The 25,811-nt window shown below is 53.7% G+C and overlaps 1 protein-coding gene across 1 annotated transcript in view; it reads left to right on the top strand.

The window, feature by feature from the left end:
- The first annotated feature begins 240 nt into the window (after positions 1-240).
- The window catches only part of LOC144505669 (tyrosine-protein kinase ITK/TSK-like), a 73,484-nt gene continuing 47,913 nt past the window's right edge, over positions 241-25,811 (top strand). Inside the window, exon 1 of the mRNA XM_078231828.1 lies at positions 241-378. Coding sequence (XP_078087954.1) covers positions 241-378 — 138 coding nt within the window. The remainder of the gene's footprint in view (positions 379-25,811) is intronic.

Below are 25,811 nucleotides of genomic sequence, written 5' to 3' on the forward strand. Positions count from 1 at the left end.
ACTTGGCGCGATACACTCTGGGTTTTTTTTTTAATCTGCCTGTTCGCAGGATTTGCAAAGGAAGTGGTTTCACATTTTACCTTCATCAGAGGTTGAAGCTACGTAGAACGTTTTCCTGACAGTTTCTCAGCTATCAGTAACTGTGCACCTACGCTCTCCCTTCACACAGTGACACTCACTGAGACTCCTCTCTCTCTCTCTCTCTGTCTCTCTCAATGGGGAGGGACGTTCGCCATTAGAATGGATCACCACTCCATCCTTGAGGAGTTCCTCATCAAACGCTCGCAGCAGAAACGAAGGACTTCACCTTCCAACTACAAGGAGCGATATTTCATTCTGACCAAATCCAGGCTGGCCTACTATGAGTGTCGTACAGGGGTAGGTCTCTCTCGCTCATTTTCTCTACCCATTCATTGCAGGATATTGCCAACACCTAATGCCAGTCCCGCACGCTCCATTAGCTATGGCCCTGCGACTCTGTCTCCAGAAAACTGTTCAAGCGCAGCAGGGGGGGTTTGTGGTCTCGTTCATTGTTTGGCATGCTTGCATGTTGGTGAAGATCTTCAGGGTTGTGTCTCACCTGCCCAAGTTCTATCAATTCCCAGTGCCAACATGGCAGTCCCAGTGGGCTCCATTGAGCCTTGAGCCCGTACAGTCCTCGTGAAAACGCAAACTAATTTCTCGTCACTGAGGTAGAGATAGAAGTGTGAAACTGAATTTGTCTCTCAGTTACCAAAGTGTCAACACTTGGCACAGCCTTTTAGTGTTTGTGCGCGGTGACTTGTGACACGATATGTGTATATGTATTTCACTCCCGGCTGTCCTACCTCATCCACCCAGCCGGGAGGAATATCAGGTGTGTACACTGCATAACATCAAGTTTGTTCTGTGTTACATGTTGCATGTTCCAGTGGTTGGCACTGCTGCCTCACAGAGACCTGGGTTCGATTCCCGGCTTGGGTCACTGTCTGTGTGGAGTCTGCATGTTCTCCCCGTGTCTGCATGGGTTTCCTCCGGATGCTCCGGTTTCCTCCCACATTCTGAAAGACGTGCTGGTTAGGGGCATTGACCCGAAGGCACTGGAGCGCGGCGACCCGAGGAATTTCACAGTAACTTCACTGCAGTGTTAATGTAAGCCTACTTGTGACACTAATAAATAAACTTTAATAAACTTTACTTTCCAATGTTTCTCTCAGCCAACGCTCTATCTTCCACCCTCCATACACCCTCATCCAAATATGTCCATCCAGACTGGCGCCAAATCCTGTTCTCCTATCATCTCTGTGTTTGTTGATCGATATTAACTCCTGACCCGACCTCACCTCAGTTTCAAAATTCTTATCTTTGTCTTCAGGCCCCTTGCTTTCACTGTAGTCACTTCCAGCTGTACAACGTTCAGATATCAGTAAACTCTCCCAATTCAGGCCGTAATTATACACCAGCGATTTCCATTGCCCCACTGGAAGCTGTTCCTTCAGCTAACCAGCCATTAAACTCTGAAAGTCCCTCCCTAAACCTCCTGGCCTCTTTGCCTTTCTCCTTTAAGATGCTCACAACCTCTCTCGATGACGGAGGTTTCTACGAGGCACCTTGGAACATGCTACAGTGCTAGATTATGTTTCTTATTTGCACATTGGATGTGGGTGTCTCAGCATTTATTGCCCATCCCTAATCGCCCCTTGAGAAGGTGGTGGTGATTTGCCGTCTTGAATCGCGACAGTCCGTGTGGTGTAGGTACACCCACAGTGCTGTTAGCGCAGGAGTTTCAGGATTTTGACCCGTCGACAATGAAGAAACAGCGATATGTTTGCAAGCCAGGATGGTGATTACTTGGAGGCGATCTTGAAGGTGGTGGTGTTCCTAGGTATCTGCTGCCCTTGTCCTTCGAGGCGGTAGAGGTCGCGGGTTTGGAAGGTGCTGTCTAAGGATCTTTGGTGAATTGCTGCAGTGCATCTTGCAGGTGGTACACACGGCTGCCATTGTATATCGGTCTTGGAGGAAGTGAATGTTTAAAGTTTATTTATTCATCACAAGTAAGGCTTACATCAACACTGCAATGAAGTTACTGTGAAATTCCCCAAGTTGCCACACTCCGGCGCCTGTTCGGGTCAATGCACCTAACCAGCACATCTTTTGGAATGTGGGAGGAAACCAGAGCATCTGGAAGAAACCCACGCAGACATGGGGAGAACATGCAAACTCCACATAGACAGTGACCCAAGCCAGGAATCGAACCCAGGATTGTGAAGCAGCAGTGCCAACCACTGTGCCACTGTGCCACCCCTAAGGTGGTGGATGGGGTGCAATCAAATAAGCCAAAGACTATTTCCTCGGGTGGATGGAGCTATTACAAGGGGGCATAACTATAGGGTTCGTGGTGGGAGATATAGGCAGGATATCAGAGGTAGGTTCTTTACTCAGAGAGTGGTTGGGGTGTGGAATGGACTGCCTGCAGTGATAGTGGAGTCAGACACTTTAGGAACATTTAAGCGGTTATTGGATAGGCACATGGAGCACACCAGGATGATAGAGAGTGGGATAGCTTGATCTTGGTTTCAGATAAAGCTCGGCACAACATCGTGGGCCGAAGGGCCTGTTCTGTGCTGTACTGTTCTATGTTCTATGTTCTAAGCTGCTTTGACCAGGATGGTGTTGAGCTCCTTGAGTGTTGTTGGAGCCGCACCCATTCAGGCAAGTGGAGAGTATTCCATAACACTGCTGATTTGTGCCTTGGAGATGTTGGACACGCTTTGGAGAGTCAGGAGATGAGTTAGTCATAAAATCATAGAATCCCCACAGTGCAGAAGGAGGCCATTCAGCCCATCGAGTCTGCACCGACCGCAATCCAACCCAACCCCTATCCCCATAACCCCACGTATTTACCCTGCTAGTCTCCCTGACACTAAGTGGCAATTTACTATGGCTAATCAATGTGACTCGCACATCTTTGGATTGTGGGAGAAAACTCGAGCACCTGGAGGAAACCCACGCAGACACGGGGAGAATGTGCAAACTCCACACAGACAGTGACCCAAGCCGGGAATCGAACCTGGGTCCCTGGCACTGTGAGGCAGCAATGCTAACTACTGTGCCACCATGCCACCCATTAAAGTTTATTTATTAGTGTTACAAGTAGGCTTACATTAACACCGCAATGAAGTTACTGTGAAAATCCTCTAGTCGCCACATTCTGGCGCCTGCTCGGATACACTGAGAGAGAATTTAGCATGGCCAATGCACTTAACCAGTACGTCTTTCGGACTGTGGGAAGAAACTGGAGGAAACCCACGCAGACACGGGGAGAACGTGCAAACTCCACAAACACAGTGACCCAAGTCGGGAATCGAACCCAGGTCACTGATGCTGAGAGGCAGCAGTGCTAACCACTGTGCCACCGTGCCGCCCATACTCGCTGCAGAATTCCCAGCCTCTGACCTGCTCTTGTAGCCACACTATTTATATGGCTGGTCCAGTTCAGTTTCTGCTCAGTGGTAACCCCCAGGATGTTAATAATGGGGATACAGCGATGTTAATGCCATTGAGTGACAAGGGAGATGGGTAGATTTTCTCCTGTTGGAGATGGTCTTTGCCTGGCACTTGTGTGGCATGAATGTTACTTGCCCCTTATCAGCCCAAACCTGAGCATTTCCCAGGTCTTGCTGCATTTGGACACAGACTGCTTCAGTGTTTGAGGAGCCATGAATGGTGCAGTCATCCCCACTACTTACTTTATGTTGGAGAGAAGGCCATTGATGGATATACTCATTGGAGTTTAGAAGAATGATGGCGGATTTTACTGGAATGTGTTTGATCCTGAGGGAGGTAGGAACCAGTACAGTGTTTCCACTTGTGAGGAGATTAGTTCTGGGGGGAGCAATTTAACTTCCGGTGAATGTTCTCGCTCAGAGGGTCGTAAGTCTGTGGAACACTCTTCCCCAGAACACAATGGAGGCTGAGTCATTAAATTCATTCAAGTCCGAGTTAGACAGCTTTTTGATAGAGTCGAGAGCGATGGAAGACAGACAGGAATGTGGATTTGAGGCCACAGTCACAACAGCCATGATCTTATTGTATGGTGCAGCAGACTCAAAGGGCCGAATGGCCTACTCTTTCTCCTATATTCCTATGAAGCAGCTGAAGATGGTTGGTTCTTGGATACCAATTGTTGAATTCACCAACCCACGAAGTAGCACAGATATGTATTTGCAAAGACCATGATCCAGATCAGTAGCCATAGGGCTACTGAATAAGTCCAGTGTAGTGGCACTGAGTTTGAGAAGTTAAGTGTGTGCAGGCATAGTGTTATCTGTGCCTGTGTTGGTGTGTCTGTGCGTTTTTGTGCCTGTGTGTGTCTGAGTTTGTGTGTTGCCTGTTTTCTGCATTTGTTTTGTGTGAGTGTACGTCGGTTGCGTATGTGTTTGTAAGTTTATGTGAGTGCGTGCGAGTGTAAATGTGTGTGAACCTGTGTTTGTGTGTGAGCCTGTGTTTATGTGTGCGTGTGCGAGTGTGAATGTGTGTGAACCTGTGTTTATGTGTGTGTGTGTATGCGACTGTGAATGTGTGTGAGTCTGTGTTCGCGTGTGTGTGTGAGTGCAAATGTGTGTGATCCTGTGTTTTTGTGTGTGCGAGTGTGATTGTGTATGAACCTGTGTTTTTTGTGTGTGTGTGCAAATATGAATGTGCGTGAGCCTGTGGTTGTGTGTATGTGTGTGCAAGTGTGAATATGTGTGAACTGTGTTTATGTGTGTGTGAGCCTGTGTTTTTGTGTGTGTGTGAGTGTGAATGTGCGTGAGCTTGTTTGTGTGTATGCGTGTACAAGTGTGAATGTGTGTGAGCTTGTGTGTGCGCACGTGCGAGCATGAAGGTGTGTAAGCCTGTGTTTCTGTGTGAGTGTGAATGTGTGTGTCTGTGTTTCTGTGTATGTGTGCAACTGTGAATGTGTGTGAGCCTGTGTGTGTGTGCATGTGCAAGAGTGAATGGTGTGAGCCTGTGTTTGTGTGAGTGTGTGCGAGTGTGAATGTGTGTGAGCCTGTGTGTGTGTGTGCGAGTGTGAATGTGTGTGAGCCTGTGTTTGTGTGAGTGTGTGCGAGTGTGAATGTGTGTGAGCTGGTGTTTGCGTGTGTGTGTGCAAGTGTTAATGTGTGTGAGCCGGTGTTTGTGTGAGTGTGAATGTGAATGTGTGTGAGCCTGTGTTTCTGTGTGTTCATGTGAGTGTGAATGTGTGTGAGCTGGTGTTTGTGTGAGTGTGTGCGAGTGTGAATGTGTGTGAGCTGGTGTTTGTGTGAGTGTGTGCGAGTGTGAATGTGTGTGAGCCTGTGTTTGTGTGAGTGTGTGCGAGTGTGAATGTGTGTGAGCTGGTGTTTGTGTGAGTGTGTGCGAGTGTGAATGTGTGTGAGCCAGTGTTTGTGTGAGAGTGTGCGAGTGTGAATGTGTGTGAGCCGGTGTTTGTGTGAGAGTGTGCGAGTGTGAATGTGTGTGAGCCAGTGTTTGTGTGAGAGTGTGCGAGTGTGAATGTGTGTGAGCCGGTGTTTGTGTGAGTGTGTGCGAGTGTGAATGTGTGTGCACCTGTGTTTGTGTGAAGTGCCTTGGGACTTTCATTCTAAGTCAGTGATTCCCAAATTTTAACATCCCATGAACACCTGCCATGAAAATGCCAGACACCCTCCTAAAAATAACTATTTTCCAGAGATTTTCTCTCTTAATAAATTATAAATTAAAATGAAGTATAAATGATAAAAGCAGTGATCTTGGAAATTTAAAATTTATTTTCTTATGACACTATTAATAATTACATTATTAATCATTTCATGATTAATTTTATTACATTATGAAAACAGCAACACTTTTCCAATATTTCACTCTCGTAACTCGTATCACGTATGGGGGGTAAAACTGTTAAAATAAAAAATTACACACTGACAGCGCAAACAGGCGAATGAACGGGTAAATGAGAACATTCACTTATGTCTCATTGGAGCAAAGCAGCACAGTCCCCAGAGTGACTGAGACACTGCATTGCCGCTGCAATAATCTTAGCTCTGATAGACAAAGCGCCAGAATAGTCTGTTATCATGTGTATTCGCTCATTTGGTGGGCGCCAAACTGACAGCTGTTTCTGAATAACGCAAATAAACACTATGTCACTTAGTTAGTGGGTGGCCTGGTGGCATAGGTGGGCGGTACGGTGCCACAGTGGTTAGCACTGCTGCCTCACAGTGCCAGGGAACCGGGTTCAATTCCGGCCTCGGGTCACTGTCTGTGTGGAGTTTCCACATTCTCCCTTGTTCTGCATGGGTTTCCTTCGGGTGCTCCGGTTTCCTCCCACACTCCAAAGATAAAGTCCAACAGGTTTATTCGGTATCACGAGCTTTCGGAGCGCTGCTCCTTCATCAGGTGAGCGGGCCCATGCACCTGATTGAAGGAGCAGTGCTCCGAAAGCTCATGATACCAAATAACCTGTTGGACTTTAAACTGGTGTTGTGAAACTTCTTACTGTGTCCCACCTCAGTTCAACGGCAGCATCTCCACATCACACTCCAAAGATGTGCGGGTTAGGTTGATTGGCCATGCTAAATGGCCCCTTTGTGTCAGGGGGATTAGTGGGGTAACAAGGATAAGGCCTGGGTGGGATTGTTGTCGGTGCAGGGTCGATGGGCCAAATGGCCTCCTTCTGCACTGGAGGGATTCTATTCTATTCTATATTTCTATTCTAGCTATGCTGGAGCTGCTTCTAATAGGTTTGTATTTCCTTGATTCTGTTTGGTTATTTATTTATAGATATATCAAATCAATCATGGGGCAATGTCAGCGAATTCTTTTATACTTTCTAAAAAAAAGTATCGATTGTCATTTTCCCGTCAATTTGGAATTTCGGCAAACACTTTGCTTCCTCCCTTATGGAATTTTTCCCAAAAACCACACTGAAACATTTCGCAAGAGATTCGCGACCCACAATTTGGGAACCAGTGCTCCGTGTTGTAGGTGCTATATCAATACAAGCTGTTGTTGTATAATAATAATGATGGAAGAGGTCTTGATACGGTTACACAAATGCTATCATGAAATAATTGTGAGTTTCATAGAATTATAGAACCATACAGCGCAGGAATTGCCCTTTGGCCCATCGAGTCTGCACCGACACATTAGAAACACCTGAACTCCCACCTAATCCCATCTGCCAGCACTTGGCCCATAGCCCTGAATGTTATGATGTGCCAAGTGCTCATCCAGGTACTTTTTAAAGGATGTGAGGCATCCCGCCTCCACCACCCTCCCAGGCAGCACATTCCAGACCGTCACCACCCATGAGGTTTTTCCTCACATTCCCCCCATAACCTCCTGCCATTCACCTTGAACCCATGTCCCCTCGTGACTGACCCTTCAACTAAGGGCAACAGCTGCTCTATATCCACTCTCTCCATGTCTCTCATAACCTTGAACATCTTATTACGCCCATTGCCGTTATGTCAATGGGAGTAATACATCATAAATCTGGGCTTAGTCTGCACACTATTTCCAATATACCAGCCACAATGTGACCATCATTAGTTGGGATGATGTTATCACCATTGGCTGCAACCTGAATGATGATCCGGTTTGAAAAATTCCTAAACCTGCCTTTCAATTCCTGCGATGAAGAGTCAACAATTCAGAGCCGAGCACCGAGCAAGAAAATCATGTCACAATAAATAGGAGATGGATTTTTCTCAGAGGAAAGGAAAGACTGAAGAAAATGTGGAGTTCCACGGATTGGAAGTCGGGGAATGTTACAATCTGTGGAACTCATTGACACAGAGGGCTTTGGAGGCCAGGTCATTGAGTGTCTTTAAGACAGAGATAGATAGGTTCTTCATTAATAAGGGGATCAGGGGTTATGGGGAAAAGGCAGGAGAATGGGGATGAGAAAAATATCAGCCATGATTGAATGGTGGGGCAGACTCGATGGGCCGAGTGGCCTAATTCTGCTCCTATGTCTTACGGTCTTATGGTTTTACGAGGGAGTGCCGCACTGTCAGAGGGTCAGTACTGAGGGAGTGCCGCACTGTCAGAGGGTCAGTACTGAGGGAGTGCTGCTCTGTCAGAGGGTCAGTACTGAAGGAGTGCTGCACTGTCAGAGGGGCAGTACTGAGGGAATGCTGCACTGTCAGAGGGCCAGTACTGAGGGAGTGCTGCACTGTCAGAGGGGCAGTACTGAGGGAGTGCTGCACTGTTAGAGGGTCAGTACTGAGGGAGTGCTGCACTGTCAGAGGGGCAGTACTGAGGGAGTGCCGTACTGTCAGAGGGTCAGTACACTGAGGGAGTGCTGCACTGTCAGAGGGGCAGTACTGAGGGAGTGCCGCACTGTCAGAGGGTCAGTACACTGAGGGAGTGCTGCACTGTCAGAGGGTCAGTACTGAGGGAGTGCTGCACTGTCAGAGGGGCAGTACTGAGAGAGTGCTGCACTGTCAGAGGGTGAGTACTGAGGGAATGCTGCACTGTTAGAGGTGCAGTACTGAGGGAGTGCTGCACTGTCAGAGGGTGAATACTGAGGGAGTGCTGCACTGTCAGAGGTGCAGTACTGAGGGAGTGCCGCACTGTCAGAGGGGCAGTACTGAGGGAGTGCTGCACTGTCAGAGGTGCAGTGCTGAGGGAGTGCTGCACTGTCAGAGGTGCAGTACTGAGGGAGTGCTGCACTGTCAGAGGGTCAGTACTGAGGGAGTGCTGCACTGTCAGAGGGTCAGTACTGAGGGAGTGCCGCACTGTCAGAGGTGCCATCCTTTTCAGTTGAATTGAAGCCTTTGTCTTATTTGCTCACAGGAAATTCCCCAGCACAGTATTTGAAACAGAGCCGGGAGATTTCCTCCTGGTGACCTGTTAGAATTCTTCCTTCCACCAATACCAACATTAAAACATTTCGATTAATTGATAATCCATCTAACCTGCTGCTTTTGGCCTCTGGCTGAGTGTTAATTGGCTGCTGTGTCCTCACACATCACAGCCAAAACAACTCAGAATCAAGGTGTTAATTGTGAAGTGCTTGGGGACATCCTGTGACTGTGACCAGATGCTCAATGTTGCACGTTCTCTCCTGGGAAATGAGGGAACAGTGAGCACCTCAGTAATAGATCAACCGAGGCTGTTTATAACTAGTGCTGTGAATCATCTCACAATATCTCCCTCCACTTTCAATGCACCCTTGCAACTAAACTGGGCGACACACTGGCACAGTGGTTAGCACTGCTGCCACACACGCCAGGGGCCCGGGTTCGATTCCTGGTTTGGGTCACTGTCTGTGTGGAGTCTGCACGTTCTCCCCGTGTCTGCGAGGGTTTCCTCCGGGTGCTCCAGTTTCCTCCCACAGTAAAATGATGTGCGGGTTATGTTGATTGAGCGTACTTGAATTTTTGTTTCATTCACCCATTGGACATGGGCGTCACTGGCTGGCCAGCATTTATTGCCCATCCCTAGTTGCCCTTCAGAGTACGCCGAGATGTGTAGGTTAGGGGATGAGCGGGGTAAATAAGTGGGGTTACGGGGATAGGGTCTGTGTAAGATAAAAAGATGGGTGGGTGCAGCCTCAGAGGGCCAAATGGCCTCCTTCTGCACTGTAGGGATTCTATGATCTGAGCAAAATCAATTCCAATCGGAAATGTGGGTACTGCAAATGCTGTGTTGTAGTGCAGTGGTTATGTTAGTGGACTCGTAACTCAGACAGCAGGAGCCGAAAGTCAGAACATACGCAGTTTGAGAATCTTCAAAAAATCTGGAAATATGGTGTTGGTCTCAATAAAAGTAACCATGAAGCCGGCAGATTATCATCAAATTCAACCTCTGGGAAGGAACCTGCCATTCCGAACCTGGCTGGTCCTATAACTGAGAATAGACCCACACCAATGTGGTTGATGCTGAATCACCGTTGGAAATGGCTAAACAACATGTGGGATGATACCATCCCACTGGTTTATAAAGAAATCCCACCAAAATATTCCCTGGGTCATTAAGGATTTATGTGGAGATGCCGGCGTTGGACTGGGGTAAACACAGTAAGAAGTCTCACAACACCAGGTTAAAGTCCAACAGGTTTATTGGGTTGCACAAGCCACTCGCTTTCGGAGCGCTGCCCCAGCACCCTGAAAGCGAGTGGCTTGTACTACCCAATAAACCTGTTGGACTTTAACCTGGTGTTGTGAGACTTCTTACTGTCGTTAAGGATTGGCAGTAAATGCTGACCTCATCAGTGTCGCCCAGACCCTGAGGATGAATAGACTGCATCGAAAGCCTCTTTGCCATTCAATGTGTCAGATTCCCTCACAGGGAAGCAGAGGGTCAGACGTTCTCGGTTAAATTCCAACTCAGGAGACTTGGTAACATAGCTTGACACTCCCAGTGCAGTGTTGAGGGAAGAGTAGCATTAATGGAGTGCTGCACTGTCAGAGGGTCAGTACTGAGGGAGTGCTGCACTGTCAGAGGGTCAGTGCTGAGGGAGTGCTGCACTGTCAGAGGGTCAGTACTGAGGGAGTGCTGCACTGTCAGAGGGTCAGTACTGAGGGAGCGCTGCACTGTCAGAGGGGTAGTACTGAGGGAGTGCTGCACTGTCAGAGGGGCAGTACTGAGGGAGTGCTGCACTGTCAGAGGGGCAGTACTGAAGTAGTGCTGCACTGTCAGAGGGGTAGTACTGAGGGAGTGCTGCACTGTCAGAGGGTCAGTACTGAGGGAGTGCTGCACTGTCAGAGGGTCAGTGCTGAGGGAGTGCTGCACTGTCAGAGGGTCAGTACTGAGGGAGTGCTGCACTGTCAGAGGGTCAGTACTGAGGGAGTGCTGCACTGTCAGAGGGGTAGTACTGAGGGAGTGCTGCACTGTCAGAGGGGCAGTACTGAGGGAGTGCTGCACTGTCAGAGGGGCAGTACTGAAGTAGTGCTGCACTGTCAGAGGGGTAGTACTGAGGGAGTGCTGCACTGTCAGAGGGTCAGTACTGAGGGAGTGCTGCACTGTCAGAGGGTCAGTGCTGAGGGAGTGCTGCACTGTCAGAGGGTCAGTACTGAGGGAGTGCTGCACTGTCAGAGGGTCAGTACTGAGGGAGTGCTGCACTGTCAGAGGGGTAGTACTGAGGGAGTGCTGCACTGTCAGAGGGGCAGTACTGAGGGAGTGCTGCACTGTCAGAGGGGCAGTACTGAAGTAGTGCTGCACTGTCAGAGGGGTAGTACTGAGGGAGTGCTGCACTGTCAGAGGGGCAGTACTGAGGGAGTGCAGCACTGTCAGAGGGTCAGTACTGAGGGAGTGCTGCACTGTCAGAGGGGTAGTACTGAGGAAGTGCTGCACTGTCAGAGGGTCAGGACTGAGAGAGCGCTGCACTGTCAGAGGGTCAGTACTGAGGGAGTGCTGCACTGTCAGAGGGTCAGGACTGAGAGAGCGCTGCACTGTCAGAGGGTCAGTTCTGAGGGAGTGCTGCACTGTCAGAGGGGTAGTACTGACGAAGTGCTGCACTGTCAGAGGGGCAGTACTGAGGGAGTGCTGCACTGTCAGAGGGGTAGTACTGAGGAAGTTTTGCACTGTCAGAGGGGCAGTACTGAGGGAGTGCTGCACTGTCAGAGGGGTAGTACTGAGGAAGTTTTGCACTGTCGGAGGGGTAGTACTGAGGGAGTGCTGCACTGTCAGAGGGTCAGGACTGAGAGAGCGCTGCACTATCAGAGGGTCAGTACTGAGGGAGTGCTGCACTGTCAGAGGGGCAGTACTGAAGTAGTGCTGCACTGTCAGAGGGGTAGTACTGAGGGAGTGCTGCACTGTCAGAGGGGCAGTACTGAGGGAGTGCTGCACTGTCAGAGGGGCAGTACTGAAGTAGTGCTGCACTGTCAGAGGGGTAGTACTGAGGGAGTGCTGCACTGTCAGAGGGGCAGTACTGAGGGAGTGCAGCACTGTCAGAGGGTCAGTACTGAGGGAGTGCTGCACTGTCAGAGGGGTAGTACTGAGGAAGTGCTGCACTGTCAGAGGGTCAGGACTGAGAGAGCGCTGCACTGTCAGGGGGTCAGTACTGAGGGAGTGCTGCACTGTCAGAGGGTCAGTACTGAGGGAGTGCTGCACTGTCAGAGGGGTAGTACTGAGGAAGTGCTGCACTGTCAGAGGGTCAGTACTGAGGGAGTGCTGCACTGTCAGAGGGGTAGTACTGAGGAAGTGCTGCACTGTCAGAGGGTCAGCACTGAGGAAGTGCTGCACTGTCAGAGGGGCAGTACTGAGGGAGTGCTGCACTGTCAGAGGGTCAGAACTGAGACTGCGCTGCACTGTCAGAGGGTCAGTTCTGAGGGAGTGCTGCACTGTCAGAGGGGTAGTACTGACGAAGTGCTGCACTGTCAGAGGGGCAGTACTGAGGGAGTGCTGCACTGTCAGAGGGTCAGGACTGAGAGAGCGCTGCACTGTCAGAGGGTCAGTACTGAGGGAGTGCTGCACTGTCAGAGGGCCAGTACTGAGGGAGTGCTGCACTGTCACAGGGATAGTACTGAGGTAGTGCTGCACTGTCAGAGGGTCAGTACTGAGGGAATGCTGCACTGTCAGAGGGGCAGTACTGAGGGAGTGCTGCACTGTCAGAGGGGTAGTACTGAGGGAGTGCTGCACTGTCAGAGGGGCAGTACGGAGGGAGTGCTGCACTGTCAGAGGGTCAGTACTGAGGAAGTGCTGCACTGTCAGAGGGGTTGTACTGAGGAAGTGCTGCACTGTCAGAGGGTCAGGTCTGAGAGAGCGCTGCACTGTCAGAGGGTCAGTACTGAGGGAGTGCTGCACTGTCAGAGGGGTAGTACTGAGGGAGTGCTGCACTGTCAGAGGGGTAGTACTGAGGGAGTGCTGCACTGTCAGAGGGGTAGTACTGAGGGAGTGCTGCACTGTCAGAGGGGCAGTACTGAGGGAGTGCTGCACTGTCAGAGGGGTAGTACTGAGGGAGTGCTGCACTGTCAGAGGGGCAGTACTGAGGGAGTGCTGCACTGTCAGAGGGGTAGTACTGAGGAAGTGCTGCACTGTCGGAGGGACAGTACTGAGGGAGTGCTGCACTGTCAGAGGGTTAGTACTGAGGGAGTGCTGCACTGTCAGAGGGGTTGTACTGAGGAAGTGCTGCACTGTCAGAGGGTCAGGTCTGAGAGAGCGCTGCACTGTCAGAGGGTCAGTACTGAGGGAGTGCTGCACTGTCAGAGGGTCAGTACTGAGGGAGTGCTGCACTGTCAGAGGGGTAGTACTGAGGAAGTGCTGCACTGTCAGAGGGTCAGTACTGAGGGAGTGCTGCGCTCTCAGAGGGGTAGTACTGAGGAAGTGCTGCACTGTCAGAGGGGCAGTACTGAGGGAGTGCTGCACTGTCAGAGGGGTAGTACTGAGGAAGTGCTGCACTGTCAGAGGGACAGTACTGAGGGAGTGCTGCACTGTCAGAGGGTCAGGACTGAGAGAGCGCTGCACTGTCAGAGGGTCAGTTCTGAGGGAGTGCTGCACTGTCAGAGGGGTAGTACTGAGGAAGTGCTGCACTGTCAGAGGGGCAGTACTGAGGGAGTGCTGCACTGTCAGAGGGGCAGTACTGAGGGAGTGCTGCACTGTCAGAGGGGCAGTACTGAGGGAGTGCTGCACTGTCAGAGGGCCAGTACTGAGGGAGTGCTGCACTGTCGGAGGGTCAGTACTAAGGGAGTGCTGCACTGTCAGAGGAGTAGTACTGACGGAGTGCTGCACTGTCGGAGGGTCAGTACTGTGGGAGTGGTGCACTGTCAGAGGGTCAGTACTGAGCGAGTGCTGCACTATCAGATGGGCAGTACTGAGGGAATGCTGCACTGTCAGAGGGTCAGTACTGAGAGAGTGCTGCACTGTTAGAGGGTCAGTACTGAGGGAGTGCCGCACTGTCAGAGGGTCAGTACTGAGAGAGTGCTGCACTGTCAGAGGGTCAGTACTGAGGGAGTGCTGCACTGTCAGAGGGTCAGTACTGAGGGAGTGCTGCACTGTCAGAGGGGCAGTACTGAGGGAGTGCTGCACTGTCAGAGGGTCAGTGCTGAGGGAGTGCTGCACTGTCAGAGGGTCAGTACTGTGGGAGTGCTGCACTGTCAGAGGGGCACTATTGAGGGAGTGCTGCCCTGTCAGAGTGTCAGTACTGAGTTAGTGCTGCACTGTCAGAGTGTCATTAGTGAGGGAGTGCTGCACTGTCAGAGGGTCAGTACTGAGGGAGTGCTGCACTGTCAGAGGGTCAGTACTGAGGGAGTGCTGCATTGTCAGAGGGTCAGTACTGAGGGAGTGCTGCACTGTCAGAGGGGTAGTACTGAGGAAGTGCTGCACTGTCAGAGGGATAGTACTGAGGGAGTGCTGCACTGTCAGAGGGTCAGGACTGAGAGCGCGCTGCACTGTCAGAGGGTCAGTACTGAGGGAGTGCTGCACTGTCAGAGGGCCAGTACTGAGGGAGTGCTGCACTGTCAGAGGGGCAGTACTGAGGGAGTGCTGCACTGTCAGAGGGGCAGTACTGAGGGAATGCTGCACTGTCAGAGGGGCAGTACTGATGGAGTGCTGCACTGTCAGAGGAGTAGTACTGAGGGAGTGCCGCACTGTCGGAGGGTCAGTACTGAGGGAGTGCTGCACTGTCAGATGGTCAGTACTGAGCGAGTGCTGCACTATCAGAGGGGCAGTACTGAGAGAGTGCTGCACTGTCAGAGGGTCAGTACTGAGGGAGTGCTGCACTGTCAGAGGGGTAGTACTGAGGAACTGCTGCACTGTCAGAGGGACAGTACTGAGGGAGTGCTGCACTGTCAGAGGGTCAGTACTGAGGGAGTGCTGCACTGTCAGAGGGGTAGTACTGAGGAAGTGCTGCACAGTCAGAGGGTCAGGTCTGAGAGAGCGCTGCACTGTCAGAGGGTCAGTACTGAGGGAGTGCTGCACTGTCAGAGGGTCAGTACTGAGGGAGTGCTGCACTGTCAGAGGGGTAGTACTGAGGAAGTGCTGCACTGTCAGAGGGTCAGTACTGAGGGAGTGCTGCGCTCTCAGAGGGGTAGTACTGAGGAAGTGCTGCACTGTCAGAGGGGAGGTACTGAGGGAGTGCTGCACTGTCAGTGGGGTAGTACTGAGGAAGTGCTGCACTGTCAGAGGGACAGTACTGAGGTAGTGCTGCACTGTCAGAGGGTCAGGACTGAGAGAGCGCTGCACTGTCAGAGGGTCGGTTCTGAGGGAGTGCTGCACTGTCAGAGGGTCAGTTCTGAGGGAGTGCTGCACTGTCAGAGGGGTAGTACTGACGAAGTGCTGCACTGTCAGAGGGGCAGTACTGAGGGAGTGCTGCACTGTCAGAGGGGAAGTACTGAGGAAGTTTTGCACTGTCAGAGGGGCAGTACTGAGGGAGTGCTGCACTGTCAGAGGGTCAGGACTGAGAGAGCGCTGCTCTGTCAGAGGGTCAGTACTTAGGGAGTGCTGCACTGTCAGAGGGCCAGTACTGAGGGAGTGCTGCACTGTCAGAGGGATAGTACTGAGGTAGTGCTGCACTGTCAGAGGGTCAGTACTGAGGGAATGCTGCACTGTCAGAGGGGCAGTACTGAGGGAGTGCTGCACTGTCAGAGGGGTAGTACTGAGGGAGTGCTGCACTGTCAGAGGGGCAGTACTGAGGGAGTGCTGCACTGTCAGAGGGGTAGTACTGAGGAAGTGCTGCACTGTCAGAGGGACAGTACTGAGGGAGTGCTGCACTGTCAGAGGGACAGGTCTGAGAGAGCGCTGCACTGTCAGAGGGTCAGTACTGAGGGAGTGCTGCGCTCTCAGAGGGGTAGTACTGAGGAAGTGCTGCACTGTCAGAGGGGCAGTACTGAGGGAGTGCGGCACTGTCAGAGGGGTAGTACTGAGGAAGTGCTGCACTGTCAGAGGGACAGTACTGAGGGAGTGCTGCACTGTCAGAGGGTCAGGACTGAGAGAGCGCTGCACTGTCAGAGGGTCAGTTCTGAGGGAGTGCTGCACTGTCAGAGGGGTAGTACTGAGGAAGTGCTGCACTGTCAGAGGGGCAGTACTGAGGGAGTGCTGCACTGTCAGAGGGGTAGTACTGAGGAAGTGCTGCACTGTCAGAGGGGCAGGACTGAGAGAGCGCTGCACTGTCAGAGGGCCAGTACTGAGGGAGTGCTGCACTGTCAGAGGGGCAGTACTGAGGGAGTGCTGCACTGTCAGAGGGGCAGTACTGAGGGAGTGCTGCACTGTCAGAGGGCCTGTACTGAGGGACTGCTGCACTGTCGGAGGGTCAGTACTGAAGTAGTGCTGCACTGTCAGAGGGGTAGTACTGAGGGAGTGCTGCACTGTCAGAGGGGCAGTACTGAGGGAGTGCAGCACTGTCAGAGGGTCAGTACTGAGGGAGTGCTGCACTGTCAGAGGGGTAGTACTGAGGAAGTGCTGCACTGTCAGAGGGTCAGGACTGAGAGAGCGCTGCACTGTCAGAGGGTCAGTACTGAGGGAGTGCTGCACTGTCAGAGGGTCAGTACTGAGGGAGTGCTGCACTGTCAGAGGGGTAGTACTGAGGAAGTGCTGCACTGTCAGAGGGTCAGTACTGAGGGAGTGCTGCACTGTCAGAGGGGTAGTACTGAGGAAGTGCTGCACTGTCAGAGGGTCAGTACTGAGGAAGTGCTGCACTGTCAGAGGGGCAGTACTGAGGGAGTGCTGCACTGTCAGAGGGCCAGGACTGAGAGAGCGCTGCACTGTCAGAGGGTCAGTTCTGAGGGAGTGCTGCACTGTCAGAGGGGTAGTACTGACGAAGTGCTGCACTGTCAGAGGGGCAGTACTGAGGGAGTGCTGCACTGTCAGAGGGTCAGGACTGAGAGAGCGCTGCACTGTCAGAGGGTCAGTACTGAGGGAGTGCTGCACTGTCAGAGGGCCAGTACTGAGGGAGTGCTGCACTGTCAGAGGGATAGTACTGAGGTAGTGCTGCACTGTCAGAGGGTCAGTACTGAGGGAATGCTGCACTGTCAGAGGGGCAGTACTGAGGGAGTGCTGCACTGTCAGAGGGGCAGTACTGAGGGAGTGCGGCACTGTCAGAGGGGTAGTACTGAGGAAGTGCTGCACTGTCAGAGGGACAGTACTGAGGGAGTGCTGCACTGTCAGAGGGTCAGGACTGAGAGAGCGCTGCACTGTCAGAGGGTCAGTTCTGAGGGAGTGCTGCACTGTCAGAGGGGTAGTACTGAGGAAGTGCTGCACTGTCAGAGGGGCAGTACTGAGGGAGTGCTGCACTGTCAGAGGGGTAGTACTGAGGAAGTGCTGCACTGTCAGAGGGGCAGGACTGAGAGAGCGCTGCACTGTCAGAGGGTCAGTACTGAGGGAGTGCTGCACTGTCAGAGGGCCAGTACTGAGGGAGTGCTGCACTGTCAGAGGGGCAGTACTGAGGGAGTGCTGCACTGTCAGAGGGGCAGTACTGAGGGAGTGCTGCACTGTCAGAGGGCCTGTACTGAGGGACTGCTGCACTGTCGGAGGGTCAGTACTGAAGTAGTGCTGCACTGTCAGAGGGGCAGTACTGAGGGAGTGCTGCACTGTCAGAGGGGCAGTACTGAGGGAGTGCTGCACTGTCAGAGGGCCTGTACTGAGGGACTGCTGCACTGTCGGAGGGTCAGTACTGAAGTAGTGCTGCACTGTCAGAGGGGTAGTACTGAGGGAGTGCTGCACTGTCAGAGGGGCAGTACTGAGGGAGTGCAGCACTGTCAGAGGGTCAGTACTGAGGGAGTGCTGCACTGTCAGAGGGGTAGTACTGAGGAAGTGCTGCACTGTCAGAGGGTCAGGACTGAGAGAGCGCTGCACTGTCAGAGGGTCAGTACTGAGGGAGTGCTGCACTGTCAGAGGGTCAGTACTGAGGGAGTGCTGCACTGTCAGAGGGGTAGTACTGAGGAAGTGCTGCACTGTCAGAGGGTCAGTACTGAGGGAGTGCTGCACTGTCAGAGGGGTAGTACTGAGGAAGTGCTGCACTGTCAGAGGGTCAGTACTGAGGAAGTGCTGCACTGTCAGAGGGGCAGTACTGAGGGAGTGCTGCACTGTCAGAGGGCCAGGACTGAGAGAGCGCTGCACTGTCAGAGGGTCAGTTCTGAGGGAGTGCTGCACTGTCAGAGGGGTAGTACTGACGAAGTGCTGCACTGTCAGAGGGGCAGTACTGAGGGAGTGCTGCACTGTCAGAGGGTCAGGACTGAGAGAGCGCTGCACTGTCAGAGGGTCAGTACTGAGGGAGTGCTGCACTGTCAGAGGGCCAGTACTGAGGGAGTGCTGCACTGTCAGAGGGATAGTACTGAGGTAGTGCTGCACTGTCAGAGGGTCAGTACTGAGGGAATGCTGCACTGTCAGAGGGGCAGTACTGAGGGAGTGCTGCACTGTCAGAGGGGCAGTACTGAGGGAGTGCGGCACTGTCAGAGGGGTAGTACTGAGGAAGTGCTGCACTGTCAGAGGGACAGTACTGAGGGAGTGCTGCACTGTCAGAGGGTCAGGACTGAGAGAGCGCTGCACTGTCAGAGGGTCAGTTCTGAGGGAGTGCTGCACTGTCAGAGGGGTAGTACTGAGGAAGTGCTGCACTGTCAGAGGGGCAGTACTGAGGGAGTGCTGCACTGTCAGAGGGGTAGTACTGAGGAAGTGCTGCACTGTCAGAGGGGCAGGACTGAGAGAGCGCTGCACTGTCAGAGGGTCAGTACTGAGGGAGTGCTGCACTGTCAGAGGGCCAGTACTGAGGGAGTGCTGCACTGTCAGAGGGGCAGTACTGAGGGAGTGCTGCACTGTCAGAGGGGCAGTACTGAGGGAGTGCTGCACTGTCAGAGGGCCTGTACTGAGGGACTGCTGCACTGTCGGAGGGTCAGTACTGAAGTAGTGCTGCACTGTCAGAGGGGTAGTACTGAGGGAGTGCTGCACTGTCAGAGGGGCAGTACTGAGGGAGTGCAGCACTGTCAGAGGGTCAGTACTGAGGGAGTGCTGCACTGTCAGAGGGGTAGTACTGAGGAAGTGCTGCACTGTCAGAGGGTCAGGACTGAGAGAGCGCTGCACTGTCAGAGGGTCAGTACTGAGGGAGTGCTGCACTGTCAGAGGGTCAGTACTGAGGGAGTGCTGCACTGTCAGAGGGGTAGTACTGAGGAAGTGCTGCACTGTCAGAGGGTCAGTACTGAGGGAGTGCTGCACTGTCAGAGGGGTAGTACTGAGGAAGTGCTGCACTGTCAGAGGGTCAGTACTGAGGAAGTGCTGCACTGTCAGAGGGGCAGTACTGAGGGAGTGCTGCACTGTCAGAGGGCCAGGACTGAGAGAGCGCTGCACTGTCAGAGGGTCAGTTCTGAGGGAGTGCTGCACTGTCAGAGGGGTAGTACTGACGAAGTGCTGCACTGTCAGAGGGGCAGTACTGAGGGAGTGCTGCACTGTCAGAGGGTCAGGACTGAGAGAGCGCTGCACTGTCAGAGGGTCAGTACTGAGGGAGTGCTGCACTGTCAGAGGGCCAGTACTGAGGGAGTGCTGCACTGTCAGAGGGATAGTACTGAGGTAGTGCTGCACTGTCAGAGGGTCAGTACTGAGGGAATGCTGCACTGTCAGAGGGGCAGTACTGAGGGAGTGCTGCACTGTCAGAGGGGTAGTACTGAGGGAGTGCTGCACTGTCAGAGGGGCAGTACTGAGGGAGTGCTGCACTGTCAGAGGGTCAGTACTGAGGGAGTGCTGCACTGTCAGAGGGGTAGTACTGAGGAAGTGCTGCACTGTCAGAGGGACAGTACTGAGGGAGTGCTGCACTGTCAGAGGGTCAGTACTGAGGGAGTGCTGCACTGTCAGAGGGGCAGTACTGAGGGAGTGCTGCACTGTCAGAGGGTCAGTGCTGAGGGAGTGCTGCACTGTCAGAGGGTCAGTACTGTGGGAGTGCTGCACTGTCAGAGGGGCACTATTGAGGGAGTGCTGCCCTGTCAGAGTGTCAGTACTGAGTTAGTGCTGCACTGTCAGAGTGTCATTAGTGAGGGAGTGCTGCACTGTCAGAGGGTCAGGACTGAGGGAGTGCTGCACTGTCAGAGGGTCAGTACTGAGGGAGTGCTGCACTGTCAGAGGGTCAGTACTGAGGGAGTGCTGCACTGTCAGAGGGGTAGTACTGAGGAAGTGCTGCACTGTCAGAGGGATAGTACTGAGGGAGTACTGCACTGTCAGAGGGTCAGGACTGAGAGCGCGCTGCACTGTCAGAGGGTCAGTACTGAGGGAGTGCTGCACTGTCAGAGGGCCAGTACTGAGGGAGTGCTGCACTGTCAGAGGGGCAGTACTGAGGGAGTGCTGCACTGTCAGAGGGGCAGTACTGAGGGAATGCTGCACTGTCAGAGGGGCAGTACTGATGGAGTGCTGCACTGTCAGAGGAGTAGTACTGAGGGAGTGCCGCACTGTCGGAGGGTCAGTACTGAGGGAGTGCTGCACTGTCAGATGGTCAGTACTGAGCGAGTGCTGCACTATCAGAGGGGCAGTACTGAGAGAGTGCTGCACTGTCAGAGGGTCAGTACTGAGGGAGTGCTGCACTGTCAGAGGGGTAGTACTGAGGAAGTGCTGCACTGTCAGAGGGACAGTACTGAGGGAGTGCTGCACTGTCAGAGGGTCAGTACTGAGGGAGTGCTGCACTGTCAGAGGGGTAGTACTGAGGAAGTGCTGCACTGTCAGAGGGTCAGGTCTGAGAGAGCGCTGCACTGTCAGAGGGTCAGTACTGAGGGAGTGCTGCACTGTCAGAGGGTCAGTACTGAGGGAGTGCTGCACTGTCAGAGGGGTAGTACTGAGGAAGTGCTGCACTGTCAGAGGGTCAGTACTGAGGGAGTGCTGCGCTCTCAGAGGGGTAGTACTGAGGAAGTGCTGCACTGTCAGAGGGGAGGTACTGAGGGAGTGCTGCCCTGTCAGTGGGGTAGTACTGAGGAAGTGCTGCACTGTCAGAGGGACAGTACTGAGGTAGTGCTGCACTGTCAGAGGGTCAGGACTGAGAGAGCGCTGCACTGTCAGAGGGTCAGTTCTGAGGGAGTGCTGCACTGTCAGAGGGTCAGTTCTGAGGGAGTGCTGCACTGTCAGAGGGGTAGTACTGACGAAGTGCTGCACTGTCAGAGGGGCAGTACTGAGGGAGTGCTGCACTGTCAGAGGGGAAGTACTGAGGAAGTTTTGCACTGTCAGAGGGGCAGTACTGAGGGAGTGCTGCACTGTCAGAGGGTCAGGACTGAGAGAGCGCTGCTCTGTCAGAGGGTCAGTACTGAGGGAGTGCTGCACTGTCAGAGGGCCAGTACTGAGGGAGTGCTGCACTGTCAGAGGGATAGTACTGAGGTAGTGCTGCACTGTCAGAGGGTCAGTACTGAGGGAATGCTGCACTGTCAGAGGGGCAGTACTGAGGGAGTGCTGCACTGTCAGAGGGGTAGTACTGAGGGAGTGCTGCACTGTCAGAGGGGCAGTACTGAGGGAGTGCTGCACTGTCAGAGGGGTAGTACTGAGGAAGTGCTGCACTGTCAGAGGGACAGTACTGAGGGAGTGCTGCACTGTCAGAGGGTCAGTACTGAGGGAGTGCTGCACTGTCAGAATGGTTGTACTGAGGAAGTGCTGCACTGTCAGAGGGTCAGGTCTGAGAGAGCGCTGCACTGTCAGAGGGTCAGTACTGAGGGAGTGCTGCGCTCTCAGAGGGGTAGTACTGAGGAAGTGCTGCACTGTCAGAGGGGCAGTACTGAGGGAGTGCGGCACTGTCAGAGGGGTAGTACTGAGGAAGTGCTGCACTGTCAGAGGGACAGTACTGAGGGAGTGCTGCACTGTCAGAGGGTCAGGACTGAGAGAGCGCTGCACTGTCAGAGGGTCAGTTCTGAGGGAGTGCTGCACTGTCAGAGGGGTAGTACTGAGGAAGTGCTGCACTGTCAGAGGGGCAGTACTGAGGGAGTGCTGCACTGTCAGAGGGGTAGTACTGAGGAAGTGCTGCACTGTCAGAGGGTCAGGACTGAGAGAGCGCTGCACTGTCAGAGGGGCAGTACTGAGGGAATGCTGCACTGTCAGAGGGTCAGTACTGAGAGAGTGCTGCACTGTTGGAGGGTCAGTACTGAGGGAGTGCCGCACTGTCAGAGGGTCAGTACTGAGAGAGTGCTGCACTGTCAGAGGGTCAGTACTGAGGGAGTGCTGCACTGTCAGAGGGTCAGTACTGAGGGAGTGCTGCACTGTCAGAGGGGCAGTAGTGAGCGAGTGCTGCACTGTCAGAGGGTCAGTGCTGAGGGAGTGCTGCACTGTCAGAGGGTCAGTACTGAGGGAGTGCTGCACTGTCAGAGGGTCAGTACTGAGGGAGTGCTGCACTGTCAGAGGGTCAGTACTGAGGGAGTGCTGCACTGTCAGAGGGGCAGTACTGAAGTAGTTCTGCACTGTCAGAGGGGTAGTACTGAGGGAGTGCTGCACTGTCAGAGGGGCAGTACTGAGGGAGTGCTGCACTGTCAGAGGGGCAGTACTGAAGTAGTGCTGCACTGTCAGAGGGGTAGTACTGAGGGAGTGCTGCACTGTCAGAGGGGCAGTACTGAGGGAGTGCAGCACTGTCAGAGGGTCAGTACTGAGGGAGTGCTGCACTGTCAGAGGGGTAGTACTGAGGAAGTGCTGCACTGTCAGAGAGTCAGGACTGAGAGAGCGCTGCACTGTCAGAGGGTCAGTACTGAGGGAGTGCTGCACTGTCAGAGGGTCAGTACTGAGGGAGTGCTGCACTGTCAGAGGGGTAGTACTGAGGAAGTGCTGCACTGTCAGAGGGTCAGTACTGAGGGAGTGCTGCACTGTCAGAGGGGTAGTACTGAGGAAGTGCTGCACTGTCAGAGGGTCAGTACTGAGGAAGTGCTGCACTGTCAGAGGGGCAGTACTGAGGGAGTGCTGCACTGTCAGAGGGTCAGGACTGAGAGAGCGCTGCACTGTCAGAGGGTCAGTACTGAGGGAGTGCTGCACTGTCAGAGGGGTAGTACTGACGAAGTGCTGCACTGTCAGAGGGGCAGTACTGAGGGAGTGCTGCACTGTCAGAGGGTCAGGACTGAGAGAGCGCTGCACTGTCAGAGGGTCAGTACTGAGGGAGTGCTGCACTGTCAGAGGGCCAGTACTGAGGGAGTGCTGCACTGTCAGAGGGATAGTACTGAGGTAGTGCTGCACTGTCAGAGGGTCAGTACTGAGGGAATGCTGCACTGTCAGAGGGGCAGTACTGAGGGAGTGCTGCACTGTCAGAGGGGTAGTACTGAGGGAGTGCTGCACTGTCAGAGGGGCAGTACTGAGGGAGTGCTGCACTGTCAGAGGGTCAGTACTGAGGGAGTGCTGCACTGTCAGAGGGGTAGTACTGAGGAAGTGCTGCACTGTCAGAGGGACAGTACTGAGGGAGTGCTGCACTGTCAGAGGGTCAGTACTGAGGGAGTGCTGCACTGTCAGAGGGGTTGTACTGAGGGAGTGCTGCACTGTCAGAGGGGTAGTACTGAGGGAGTGCTGCACTGTCAGAGGGGCAGTACTGAGGGAGTGCTGCACTGTCAGAGGGTCAGTACTGAGGGAGTGCTGCACTGTCAGAGGGGTAGTACTGAGGAAGTGCTGCACTGTCAGAGGGACAGTACTGAGGGAGTGCTGCACTGTCAGAGGGTCAGTACTGAGGGAGTGCTGCACTGTCAGAATGGTTGTACTGAGGAAGTGCTGCACTGTCAGAGGGTCAGGTCTGAGAGAGCGCTGCACTGTCAGAGGGTCAGTACTGAGGGAGTGCTGCGCTCTCAGATGGGGAAGTACTGAGGAAGTGCTGCACTGTCAGAGGGGCAGTACTGAGGGAGTGCGGCACTGTCAGAGGGGTAGTACTGAGGAAGTGCTGCACTGACAGAGGGACAGTACTGAGGGAGTGCTGCACTGTCAGAGGGTCAGGACTGAGAGAGCGCTGCACTGTCAGAGGGTCAGTTCTGAGGGAGTGCTGCACTGTCAGAGGGGTAGTACTGAGGAAGTGCTGCACTGTCAGAGGAGCAGTACTGAGGGAGTGCTGCACTGTCAGAAGGGTCAGTACTGAGGGAGTGCCGCACTGTCGGAGGGTCAGTACTGAGGGAGTGCTGCACTGTCAGATGGTCAGTACTGAGCGAGTGCTGCACTATCAGAGGGGCAGTTCTGAGAGAGTGCTGCACTGTCAGAGGGCCAGTACTGAGGGAGTGCTGCACTGTCAGAGGGGTAGTACTGAGGAAGTGCTGCACTGTCAGAGGGACAGTACTGAGGGAGTGCTGCACTGTCAGAGGGTCAGTACTGAGGGAGTGCTGCACTGTCAGAGGGGTAGTACTGAGGAAGTGCTGCACTGTCAGAGGGTCAGGTCTGAGAGAGCGCTGCACTGTCAGAGGGTCAGTACTGAGGGAGTGCTGCACTGTCAGAGGGTCAGTACTGAGGGAGTGCTGCACTGTCAGAGGGGTAGTACTGAGGAAGTGCTGCGCTCTCAGAGGGGTAGTACTGAGGAAGTGCTGCACTGTCAGAGGGGAGGTACTGAGGGAGTGCTGCACTGTCAGTGGGGTAGTACTGAGGAAGTGCTGCACTGTCAGAGGGACAGTACTGAGGGAGTGCTGCACTGTCAGAGGGTCAGGACTGAGAGAGCGCTGCACTGTCAGAGGGTCAGTTCTGAGGGAGTGCTGCACTGTCAGAGGGGTAGTACTGAGGAAGTGCTGCACTGTCAGAGGGGCAGTACTGAGGGAGTGCTGCACTGTCAGAGGGGTAGTACTGAGGAAGTGCTGCACTGTCAGAGGGGCAGGACTGAGAGAGCGCTGCACTGTCAGAGGGTCAGTACTGAGGGAGTGCTGCACTGTCAGAGGGCCAGTACTGAGGGAGTGCTGCACTGTCAGAGGGGCAGTACTGAGGGAGTGCTGCACTGTCAGAGGGGCAGTACTGAGGGAGTGCTGCACTGTCAGAGGGCCAGTACTGAGGGAGTGCTGCACTGTCGGAGGGTCAGTACTAAGGGAGTGCTGCACTGTCAGAGGAGTAGTACTGACGGAGTGCTGCACTGTCGGAGGGTCAGTACTGAGGGAGTGCTGCACTGTCAGAGGGTCAGTACTGAGCGAGTGCTGCACTATCAGAGGGGCAGTACTGAGGGAATGCTGCACTGTCAGAGGGTCAGTACTGAGAGAGTGCTGCACTGTTAGAGGGTCAGTACTGAGGGAGTGCCGCACTGTCAGAGGGTCAGTACTGAGAGAGTGCTGCACTGTCAGAGGGTCAGTAGTGAGGGAGTGCTGCACTGTCAGAGGGTCAGTACTGAGGGAGTGCTGCACTGTCAGAGGGGCAGTACTGAGGGAGTGCTGCACTGTCAGAGGGTCAGTGCTGAGGGAGTGCTGCACTGTCAGAGGGTCAGTACTGAGGGAGTGCTGCACTGTCAGAGGGGCACTATTGAGGGAGTGCTGCCCTGTCAGAGTGTCAGTACTGAGTTAGTGCTGCACTGTCAGAGGGTCATTAGTGAGGGAGTGCTGCACTGTCAGAGGGTCAGTACTGTGGGAGTGCTGCACTGTCAGAGGGTCAGTACTGAGGGAGTGCTGCACTGTCAGAGGGGTAGTACTGAGGAAGTGCTGCAGTGTCAGAGGGATAGTACTGAGGGAGTGCTGCACTGTCAGAGGGTCAGGACTGAGAGAGCGCTGCACTGTCAGAGGGTCAGTACTGAGGGAGTGCTGCACTGTCAGAGGGCCAGTACTGAGGGAGTGCTGCACTGTCAGAGGGGCAGTACTGAGGGAGTGCTGCACTGTCAGAGGGGCAGTACTGAGGAAATGCTGCACTGTCAGAGGGGCAGTACTGATGGAGTGCTGCACTGTTCGAGGAGTAGTACTGAGGGAGTGCCGCACTGTCGGAGGGTCAGTACTGAGGGAGTGCTGCACTGTCAGATGGTCAGTACTGAGCGAGTGCTGCACTATCAGGGGGGCAGTACTGAGAGA

The sequence above is a fragment of the Mustelus asterias genome, chromosome 16 (assembly GCF_964213995.1).
Source record: "Mustelus asterias chromosome 16, sMusAst1.hap1.1, whole genome shotgun sequence".
NCBI classification, from domain to species: domain Eukaryota; kingdom Metazoa; phylum Chordata; class Chondrichthyes; order Carcharhiniformes; family Triakidae; genus Mustelus; species Mustelus asterias.